This window comes from Harmonia axyridis, chromosome 4 (genome assembly GCF_914767665.1).
Source record: "Harmonia axyridis chromosome 4, icHarAxyr1.1, whole genome shotgun sequence".
In the NCBI taxonomy this organism is placed as follows: domain Eukaryota; kingdom Metazoa; phylum Arthropoda; class Insecta; order Coleoptera; family Coccinellidae; genus Harmonia; species Harmonia axyridis.
In genome coordinates this window covers 23,298,054-23,310,045 of record NC_059504.1, presented here as the reverse complement: position 1 = coordinate 23,310,045, position 11,992 = coordinate 23,298,054, and the positions used below count along the sequence as shown (strand labels likewise).

General features: G+C 33.8%; 1 protein-coding gene across 1 annotated transcript in view; it reads left to right on the top strand.

Moving 5' to 3' along the window:
• Positions 1 to 321: 321 nt before the first annotated feature.
• LOC123677992 (homeobox protein aristaless-like) overlaps positions 322 to 11,992 on the top strand; it is a 182,007-nt gene continuing 170,336 nt past the window's right edge. The window contains exons 1-2 of the mRNA XM_045614750.1: positions 322 to 564; positions 3,009 to 3,248. Of these exons, the coding sequence (XP_045470706.1) occupies positions 3,092 to 3,248 (157 nt within the window). The 5' untranslated portion in view covers positions 322 to 564; positions 3,009 to 3,091. The remainder of the gene's footprint in view (positions 565 to 3,008; positions 3,249 to 11,992) is intronic.

Sequence of the window (11,992 nt, the reverse complement as noted above, 5' to 3'; positions counted from 1 at the left end):
AGGCCCTAATGAATACAGGCGCACAAGAGAGGATATCTACTGCCGGCAAATTGGATAAAACTTATCGCAGGAGGTTACACTTCAAGCCCCGATGAACATATCAATATATCAGATAAAATGTTGATTTTTGGAATGAATGGGCATGCACGCAGAGCGGAGATACTTAACAAGGGCGATAATAAACCGACGTGGGGTGGAGGCCCCGCCCATGGGACGGCCCGAAACCGCACCGCCCACTCCGTTGCACCTTCTTCCACTAGTTCTCGAACCTCTTCTGTTTGGGAGTGCAGATAGACACCTGCTTCTAAATATTTCCAAAGTGATAATTATACGTCTCCTAATACACCTCGTGCGTGGTAAATTACTCAATCGGGCCGGTAGCTGCTCTGTTTAGTATTTCGGGACGGCTGTATGGTGCACGTGTGGAAAATGCACATGGCCGATAGATGACCGGAAAAGTGATTTTCACGAAAATTTCGTTGCGGGAAACGGAGATTTTCTTGCAGGAACCGACTCGATTTATGTGATGAACTTCATCGCTATTACAGACAGTGTAGTTTAATTGTGAGTTTCTATATTGATGTAGAACACTTTTCGCAATGTTTTGTTTGTCATTTTTGAGGTTATTGAAAGACTAAGAAAGCTAATTTAAGCGTCCTCTTTAATTGGGATGATTTGAACCTATAGTTTAGTTATTTATTGATTTGTTATTTTTTTATTACCTATTGGTATTTGTTTTCGAGGATTCGAATAAAATTATTTTGGCGAAAAATTCATGAAGTCACTAAACTAATTGGAAAATTTATGCCACCATTAAAGCAAAAAATAAGAAGAATTCATCGAAATGATTCTCTGCCCTCTTCATTGAAAAAATTCGTTATCTAAGTACCTAAGGTATCTATAACATTTTTTAATTTCAAATTACTGTCATGTTTCATCTATATTTGATACCGTAGTTAGGTAGGTACCTACCTACTGAATTAAAATAGAGCTAATTTCATGGAAACGATAGTTATGTGTTAAAAAACTGCAAATTTCAAACATTGTTACCTAATTGTCTCATTTTAGAATCAAATGAGTACCTAGATATTTACCTAAAATTTCATCACTTTGAAACTAACGGGAATAGATTTTGGTTTTTCGATAATAAGCTCTAGAAACCGTTAGACAAAACAAAATCAACACTCCTTGAAATGTTCAGCAGGACATGAAATGTGTAGAATCCATGCAAAAAGCTTTATGCTGCTTTATGATGTCCACACTGACCACAGTCACCATTTTCATAAATTAGGTATAGGGTAGGTAATATAGATTATTAAATTGATGAGAAAAACGCTGCTTCTGACTAACAAAACCTATCCAAACCAAATATTTAAAGAGAAGTAAAACTAAGAAATAGTTACTTACGTGAAAACTTGTAGGTATAGGCCTATACACTGTGTCCGTAAAGAGAAAGTATGGAACAAATTCATTTTTAGCTAAACAGACTATTTTAAGAAATAATCCTGAAACTGGTCGATTTTTGATTTTAATTTACCGTATTTTAAAATAATAATCTAATATACAGGGTGAATTTCTTTCGAGTAATGACGTTACCGTTATTTTTTTTAAATGGAACACCCCCATTTTGTCTCAATTTTCGGATTACTCTAGCTGAGCTGATTCCAAAAATGTATCACAAGTTGATTCCATTTGATACAAGGTGGACAAAACTACAATAGTTTTATGTGTGCTCATAAAGCAACGCGTAACATTCTTCATTAGTTGAATCGACAATATTATCAAAAATACTTATTGCCTATAGCAATTGCAATTGGTTTCAATGTAACACCCTGTAGTTTGTTACATTTTTGGATTAATAAAAATGAGCTGTTTCCAAACAAATTTGGCACTTTTGGTCCAGCAGGCAGAATATGAAAGAAATTATTTCATATCGATTTAAAAAAAAAACATAGTCGTCTAGGTTTTTGTGAAATGTCATTATTTGTTTAGTAATTCATTGGTGTTCAATGACAGTTTAGTACTAAAATATATTTGGTATTCGATAATGTTTTAATTATTGCTTAGATTTAATTTATTATTTTTGTCCACCTTGTATCAATTGGAATCAACATGTGATACATTTTTGGAATCAGCTCAGCTATAGAGTAATCGGAAAATTGAGACAAAACGGGGGTGTTCCATTTGAAAAAAATGACGGTCATTACTCGAAAGAAATTCACCCTGTATATTAGATTATTATTTTAAAATATGGTAAATTAAAATCAAAAATCGACCTGTTTCAGGATTATCTCTTAAAATGTTCTGTTAAGCTAAAAATGAATTTGTTCCATACTTTACGGGCACACTAGATCTGCCGGCCGACTAGCTAGTCGGCTGATCAACCAAGAAGGTAGATCTCTGTTGGCTGATCTATAGGTATCAAAGGTACAAGATTTTTTTTTTAAGAATTAGGGTTTTCTATGGGACATGGCAGCATAAAAACCACATATTTATTTTTTGAGTTTTGAAGTTTACAAACGTCTAGTGACAAACAAATTCAATTTTCAGGCAGATCTACTCCAATAAGGTAGATCTGTCGGCTGAGGTAGCTACCTACCTAGGTAGGTATACTAGATTTTTTTAGGAGTTCAGATTCTCTGTGAGATATTTTTTGAGAGTTTGTTCTAAAGTTTGCAAACGTCAAGTGCCAAACAAATTCAATTTTCAAACGACTAGGTTTCGAAAAGCTTCTTGTCAAGTTACGTTCTCTACAGTTAATCAAGCTCATTAGAGAACAAAAAAACTTCGCCTACTATCTCACATATTCAATTACCTTTATCAATACAGAATACCATTTTTAAGTTCCTCAGACACTTTTAATTTCAATTTCAAATGCCGACCTAATGAGAATTATCTTATCTGCGAAGTCGACTAAGTAACCTCGAAAAATACGACACAAAATTATATATTTTGAATAAATTTTCGAATCAAGAATTTTTGTAATTCACTAACAATTCGAATTTCAGCTCGTTACCGAGCGTTTTCGCTTATCGGTGGAAATTGGTTAGCACACTTCGATATCCGCTGTCGGCTAGCAGTGTGTAGGACGATGGATAGTGAGGTAGAAATGGACCTGAGTACCAGGCAGCGGGGTCAGGAAACTTCTTGTAAAATTCGCACAGCAAAATCTGTGTTTTCTATCAGCAACCTCGTTGATGTGGACGAGAATCATAAAGGAAGTATCGACCAGAATGGAGGACATGCCGGTAAGTTCTTTTTTTTTTTTTTTGTTCTTCTGATGAAAGAAAAGGAAATACCTATATTGAGCACGGATGGATACTGAGTGGCGCATGTTTTTTTCTCGAAGAAGTTAGATTACTCTCACTAAATAAATATTACCTGTCAAGTTATTATTCTATGTATCAACTCCATTCATCAAGAATTATATATAGCTATTGTCATATATATTGTCATGACTACCGGATTTGCTATCTATGTATTTCAAGACGTTAAAAAATGTGAAAATTTATACAAGGTGTTGGTGAACAACTGCGACAGAGTTCAGGGGTGCTTCTGCATGAAAAATAATTAAACAGAGATTTGTTCGCAAATGGTTTTTGTTCCGAGGTTTTTTTTAAAAACTAACGGTGATTTGATTACCTATTCAGCGATGTGGCTAAAAGTAGAATTGGTTGTGCCGTTTTTTATTGAAAAATTAGGAAATAATTCACAATTTGTGATTAGCGAGTATATGCAATCAGACCATTATTCTTTCACTAATTATTATTGAGGGAAATCCACGTATCTATCCATGGATTTTTCAAATGAAGCAGGTATATCAATGCTTCCTTGAATTTACGCTCCACATCCATCTACTATTTTTTTTTTCAAATAGGAATATAAGCAATGTGATATATCAAATGAAAGAACATTCGATTGCACATTGACTGAAAAAAGAATTTGTAAAGCTATATTTTGCTGTATATTGTATTGTATATTGACATGCAATTGAGCATTTTATTTTCATCATTGTCGAGGATTCGGGTATTTCAAGCTCAAAATCATTTTTGAATTGCTCGTTCCGTTTGTGACGAAAAATCTTCTATGCCTTTTTTAGTATGGGTCGCCCTTTTCATGCAAAAAAATAAATAAAAATAATAATAATAATAAATTATCAGTTCCTTAATTACTATGAGGCAGAAAACAAAGGCAGTTCGATTATGAAGTTCGTGACTAAGTGATGCCAAATGCAAACCAAAAATTTAAATTATTTTTATTCAACACTTTTGGATAGGGCATTACCTATTATTGAAAAAATATTCATACAAATCAACCAGATTGATAAAACTTTTGGATTGTTGTTTTCTTGTTAACGAATATTTCATATGTTCCCATGTAATTATTAAAATTTCTCAATGAGATGCTTTAATTTTTTTTCATCTCCCTCGATTATCCAATTATATTTTTTTGAATTGTGTAGAGCTGACTTCTGTTAGGGCGGCAAATTGGGTCTCTGCCTAGCAGTGTTGCTTCCAGAAAATTTTCCCCGAGGGGGAAATTGAAAGTTACGGGGAGGGGCAAAATATCTGATTGTTACGAAAAGTATTAACCTGAATAAATTACTTTTTTTTCGGCACATGCGAATTTTTGTTCATGATGTGAAACGCCCTTAATTTTTAATAATTTTTTTATAATTCAACGTTGTTGAAGCGTGTATATTTCCATGGTCAAAAGGCATAACCTACTGAATACAAATGGTAGATAATTATAATCATTTATTACATCCAAGGGGGGGTTCAGATGGGGTCCGGACCCCCCTGGCTTCGGCCATGCTTTTGCGCCTGCTCAACCTGCATCCTATATGTATATGGAAAAAGCTAAAATTCTTGTGGATTAACCAATAAAAAACAGGATAAACCATACACACTTTCATTACAATCAGATAAGAATTGTATCGGGTGTCCCCCCTTGTCTAGTCAAGGGCGGCCTTAGCCTCAAATTTTGGGGGAGTCGCAGTTATGGGCTTCAAGTTTTTTTTATGGGACCATTTCGTACTTTGTCTGCTTGAAACGCATATTAAGTGGTAGGTGGTTCCATTTTGGGGGGATCATGACCCCCTTGACTCCCCCTGGGACCGCGCTTGTGTCTAGTGAGGGGATCTGTGAATCCCTTTGAGCTAGAAAAAAAAAAACGAATGGCACATTTGCGGGTTCGATTTTTGATAGAATTGATTTGGTGAGAACTGCAACCTTAGGTATATTATATATAGATCAACTAATTTGGAGCTATAAGAGAAAATTGGAGTGAAATGAAAAGTTCTCATTATTTCTTCATTACTGGTGCTATAAACCTTATACTGGTACTTTTTTCAGTAGAATTTTTTGGTGTTATCATTTGTTTTTTTGCAATTACTTTTGAAGTTATAATACAAACCTGCGTTTTTTATATGTAAACCACAAAAATCAAGCTATAAAAATCATCAAAAATTTCCTCATAGCAAATCAACCACTTAGGTAGGTACTTATCTATGATAAAGTTTTAAATTCAGATAATTAAAATATTCGGTGGCAACCAATTTCTTCAGATTTAATATCGTTAGATTTCTTCAATATTTTGAAATGTTGTTTTTTAAACGTGGCCAAAAAAAAATCTAACGATGTTTAATCCGGAGACCTTGGAGGCTACTGAATATTTCAATTATCTGGAAGTTAGATCATCATAGATAGGCACGTGGTTAATTTGCCGTGTGAAACTGAAACTTTTGATGATTACTTATAGTTTGATGAGAAATTTATATATCATTGTATATATTTTTGGAAAGAGATAAAATAAAGATTTTATTTGTTACAGAAATTGTAATGGTTTACATCTAAAAAAAAAACTCAAGTTTATATTATAACTTCGAGACTAATTGCAATGAATTACAAATGATTGCACCAATGGATTATACTGAAAAAAGTACTTGTATTATGTTTTTGTTTCATGGTTATAGCACCAGTAATTAAGAAGTTATCAGATCTTTCCATTTCACACCATTTTCCAATTTTTTCTTATCGCTTGAAAACAGTTGAACTTATAAGGTTGCGGTTTTCACCATATCAATTCTCTCAAAAATCGAGTCAAAAATTTTCTTATAGATCAGAGGGATTCTGAGATCCTCTCACTAGACAACGAATTTGGGACACCCGATGCAAGTTGAGGCTTTCACAGGGATTTCTGGGGACACAGACCAACATACCGCCAGACACAGAACCAAAGTTGTTTAGAATGGTTTGAAATGCAATTTGCAAAAAGAAATTTTGAAATTGGAGACGATCAATTTTTTCACAAAGTAGGTAATCATTTTCCACTAACAAACATCAAAAATATTTCTTCCTTTTCCTTAAATGTTGCAGCTATCTACTACGTCTCCATCATTTATGGGATGTCGAGGTTAAATTCAAAGAGGTATTATCTTATACTCACATGTCGTATCTCAACTCTGCTTTATTATGTCTGTCTTCGAATCCATTGTATCATTATATGGAAAACAATAAAATCTTTTATGTACTACCAAACGAAGAGACTATAAATTCCTGGTCATCATTGCAGAGTAGGTATAGGATGTATTCGAGGAATTTTAGATATTTGTCCAAGAGTTGTTCATGACATTTTGTATAGTACACTTCATTCAGTGACATTGAAAGTGGGGCACCTAGAACAGGAATAATTTTTGCGATTTGATTTTTGGGCAATGTCAATGAAATAATATTTACAAGAAATTTCATTGATATTTGCCTCTCCTGTAGACACAATTGAGATGATGATATCTAATCTTTGTAGAAATTTTCCAAGCAACTAGAACTTCGCTGAAGATGGTGTACTGGAGACTCTAAAGCGCCTCATCCCCAAAATATCATAAATAATTTCCATGGGATTTAAATCCAGTGAAAGAAATGGCCACGGAAGACCACTAAAGCGTTATTGTTGAAGAAAGTATATCTATAGTTTGTCATGCAATACGGAACTTAGTTGTCATGATAGACAATGTGGAGTGGAGGGTTGTAAATATGTATATCGATAAGGAAGTAAAATGATTTGCAGGCCATCATTAACACACAGCTGTTTTACTCTCCTGTGGTTGTCGTGGATTCTTAGACAAAGACACAGTACCTACATCGTTGAAGACGACATTATACCTACTATTCTCCCTCTAAATATTTGCACAAATCGAGAAAGGTTCTAATGAGGTTATTGCCTATGGTAGTCTATTACCACTCGGCGGATTACCTGCTGCTCAATACTCGTTAGAACAGCCCAGTTCCACTATATACCTGATCGATCGATCATTGACAAAGTCACTAGTGTAGAGGTGTATAAGGTAGGGACCAGTGAGCAGCCTTACTGATCATTCTATTGAGGATGAAACACCGTAATTTCCCACTGATGGGGCGTCGAATTAATTCGCTGAGAACACCTTGCCAAAAAGTCTTTAAGAAGTAGGCGGTAATTCATACCCGAAATTTCAGCTTTCTAGGATTTCAAGTACCAAAGTTATGAATGTTTGATTGAAGCTATGTTTTGCAATATTTTGCGCTAGAGAGAGGGACAAAGAAGAATACATAAATAATCAACAGGCTATGCAAAATTGAAAAAAAAAATAATACAGGGTGTTCTATATCGAAGTTGTTAGTACTTTTTGATATAACGGCAGCTCAGCGCTGAAAATATATTAGATTGAAAGAGCAGTGGTACCTATTAAAGAAACCAAATGTATCTATGTACAGGGTGATTCACCACGATAGCTTATTAGACGTTTACTGTCGTATAAAAAGAAGAGGGGGTACTTTAGCAAACCCAATATCTAAAATGAATAATGTAAGAGTTATCGAGGAAGAACTTGAAATGAGGAAAACCCGCAAATTCTAACTGCGTGGAGTAGTATAAAAATATAGGAAAAAATTAAAATTCGATGTTTCGATAACTGAATTAATTGTAATCAATTATTGGTACTTGAAAAATTGAATTGGTTTATGGATTCCTCCACAATCCCAACTAATAATTAATTACAATTCATGAAATGTCAAATTCAGTTATGGAAACATTGAATTTGAGGTTTCTTGTGGGTTTTCGTCATTTAAAGTTCTTCCTCGATAACTCTCAAAGTATTCATTTAAGGTATGGGGTTTGCTCAAGTATCCCCCTCCCCTATTTTTATACCAAGAATTGACTGAAACAATAAAAAATATAGTTTCTAATTTGAGTATCTTTGAGTTTTGATGAATTTGAGTTATCCAGGTTCATGATCTTCTGATAAACACCCTGTACATTTTTGGATCAAACCGCAAATAGTCTTATAATAATAAAGTATTCGTAAAATCATAATGAAAAAGTTTTTTCGAAGGAAACTTTTTCTGCAGAAATATTTGAAATGTTGTGAGTCCTCATCGCTATTATTTTTTTAATAATCCCATTTACTCATGAACCGTTGAGTTTTCACTCAAAGTATGGTATATTGCTAAAATTGTCATCAAAAAAGCTATCAAATGATGCAATAATATACTGGGTGTGCAGCCATTTGAAATAAGGAAGTGGTTGTTTCCTTTATAACCGGTAGTTGTAGAGATTCGAACATATTTTAGGAAGAAAGATCATTGTCTCAAATCCTAATATGCAAATTTTCAGCACAAAATAATGATTAATTTTCCATGAACTTTCAATAGGCCATCACCCTATGTATAAAAGAGAATCTACGGATATTATGTAATGTAAGGGCATCCGAGAGGTAATCACGTTCAAACGACTGCACCAAATCGGATAATTCTTTTTTTGTTGTGTTCATTACTGTCATGTGAAGGTTTATACAACAAAATATTTTTGAAAGAATCGTACGGAAAACGATAAAATTTGGTTTTCTTTTTTCCTCTGACCGAGCGAACTATCTCAGAGTATAATTTGACACTTTGAAGGATGTATTTTGGTTTGCCTGACAGAACGTGTGAAGACGGGGCGGGCAGTTAGTTTTCAATAAAATCGTACCTTCCGTTCTCCGTAAAAGTCCAGGGTACCATCGACCATCGCCCATTCTGCATAATGCTTGATTTATTTATGTGTGATTACGTGTAAAGACTAAATAGAATTGTTGGCACATTCTTTCCAGACTTCGCATTCAATTACTGTTACAATAATTTCCTAATTTTCGGCATAATATCCTGACAATCCCAATTATTGAAAGTCATCGCGACTTGTGAACATGCCTGTATCTACAGCCCTCGTGTTGATAAAACGAAAATGATCAATTTTCCTGTTGGGTAACCATAACGGTCCGTTTTTTGTTCATCATCTATTAGCTGCATTGTTTAACCTAATTGATTTCGGCTGATAACAACAATTGGCAGAAGTTCATGAAATTAATGTTGGCAATTAAAGAACACGCAGTTTGGTCACGATATATCCGAAGGTCGGAGATATACGAATGAATTGATCATTTTTTGAAGAGGGCTGTTATGCTATGTTCAATTATTTCAATAGATTATACAATTGAATACAGTTCCTTCCAGAAAAATTCGAACATTAATTAATATTGATCAGAAAACGGTCAAATTATTGCCACTTAGGATGTTTATAAAACTGCCCTCTCGTATTTTTCACTTTTTTATTATTTTTCATTGAAAATGAGCATGCCAGTATGATTGCTGATGGCTTTTAATGATGGAAAAAAAGTATTATGCAGATTTCTCGAGCGGGATAGGGAGTGTCAAGGGGTACTTACTGGGTGGATAATAATCTCTGAAAAAACGTTATGAAAATATTGAATTGAAAGCACTTTTACTCTTGGGTCTCTTGGAAATGTCTAATATGTAAAAATCTCAAAAACAATTCGAAAAATTTAATATTTTTTTTTAATTTAAAGAAGAATCTTGGAAATATGCATAAAAACTAGTCCGCCATCATTAAAACCCATCAAAAATCATTCCTAACCTAACTTTACCTATTATTTGTTAGATTGGGGATGGTTTTAATGATGGCGAACTAGTTTTTATTCCCACGGTTCTTCTTCAAATTGAAAAAAAAAATTATTGATTTTTGCCACCATTAAAAACTATCAAGAATCAATCTAGAATGCTCATTTTCAATGAAAAAAAAAAAATAAAAAATACAAGAGGCGATTATGTAAACATTTAGATACATTTAGATAGAAAAAATAAAATATATTGAGTATCATTGTATTTTCACTTACATATTCGCAATTTATTGATTTCGTGTTGGATGAATTTCGAATGAATTTTTTTCAAACTCGATTTCAACATTCATTCGTAATAGTTATTTATAATACAAGTGCAGAAGGCATTGATATTCTTCCACGAGTTCAAAATTCAAAAACGAGCCACGAAGTGGCGAATGAACGAGTGGTAGAATGAGCCTTCTGTACGAGTATTATACATTATTTTCTCTAATTCATCGCATTTTTATTGAAATTAATGAAATATTTCCATAAATATCATTTAGTGATTTTTGCATTGAAAAATGTTGGTTGGCAGAACTGATTTCTTTAAGGCAAATTGATCAATTGACAGATAAAGCCGTGGCGGAAAGTTCGGAGTACCAACATATAATAATGAAATATAACCATGAAAACTGTGCGTTTCTGATATATTCTCGCACGATTTTGTTCTACAAGATGTGGAAGAATGAACGGAATAACCACATAATTAGAGAAAACTTATTTTCAGCTTAGTTGGATAAAAGTATTTTGACAATATAAAACTGTAGCCATAAATTTCATGCAAATATATCTTATAATTCCTGGTGGATTATGAAATATTCTTCGAAAGTTTTCACCTGTTCCGGACCTAACCTTTAAAAACATATTTTTTGTCTTGTTTTGTTAACGGACTTTGCGCCCCGGCAAAATGTCCGGTATGCCGGTCCTGGCGGAGGCCCTGGTTAATAATGTTAAAGTTATGTTCAAATACTGCACATGTGGAATACTTTTGGAAATTTATGTATGTTTTATATGTACTTTTTGGTTTCTTCATATTTAGATGTTAAACAATACTTATTGGAGACTTGATCCAATAAATATCAGTGAACCATATAATGGTATGGAACAATTATTGTTGAAAATGATATATTCTGGAAATTGAAGTTTAGGTATTCTTATTTTTTGATTAAATGAATTTTCATAATAGTCTGACAGACAAATGATGTTATCTCAATATCTTTGCTTAGTAGAAAGTCAGCAAGATTCAGCTTTTATACTATGACGTAAATCTAACGTCCACGATCTCTTACTACTTGAGGAAAATACCGAATCAGTCAATCGAATGCTCATTATCGAAAATAATAAACCAAGAAGGCGTCCAATTTGAAGTAGCCTATGGCTTCTATATGATAAAACATATTGTATTCATAGAATTCCTTTCCAAACAATAAATATCCAATGATACACACAGGCTCTGAAGCTGTCATCATCATAAATCACGTTTCATGAAATATCCACCATTTGTTGAGTACTAACGAGGATACATTATCGCTTTTCTCACACGTTATCATTAGCGTAGTGATGCAAATCCAATATATCCCTGATCAGACCCAACAACCGCAGAAATGAAAAGTATACGAACTGAAAACACAACCGATAACCGCCAATTAGGCCGGATACGTGATCCGAGAAATGGACGTACAACAATTGGTCAGATTAAGATAGGTAATGATTCCATTTTATGCGCCCACCCTATAGATTAGACTAATACACGGTGCTACACAATAACTCCGGCGTTTATCTGTGGCTCTATATCTACCACGGAATTAAAAAACATTTTCGTTTGTACAAATTACCCACCTACCTAATATTTTTTCGTAATGCTTCGAGACCACGTACTGGAAGGATGGCGCCCTTTTTTTTAGCCCAGGGTTTACCTGGACAGGAATAATGATAGAGAGTGGATAATCATACCACTAATGATATAATAAATATTCTCATGCGTGGTAAGTAATAATTTCAGATTATTATAAACGTGATTTTACT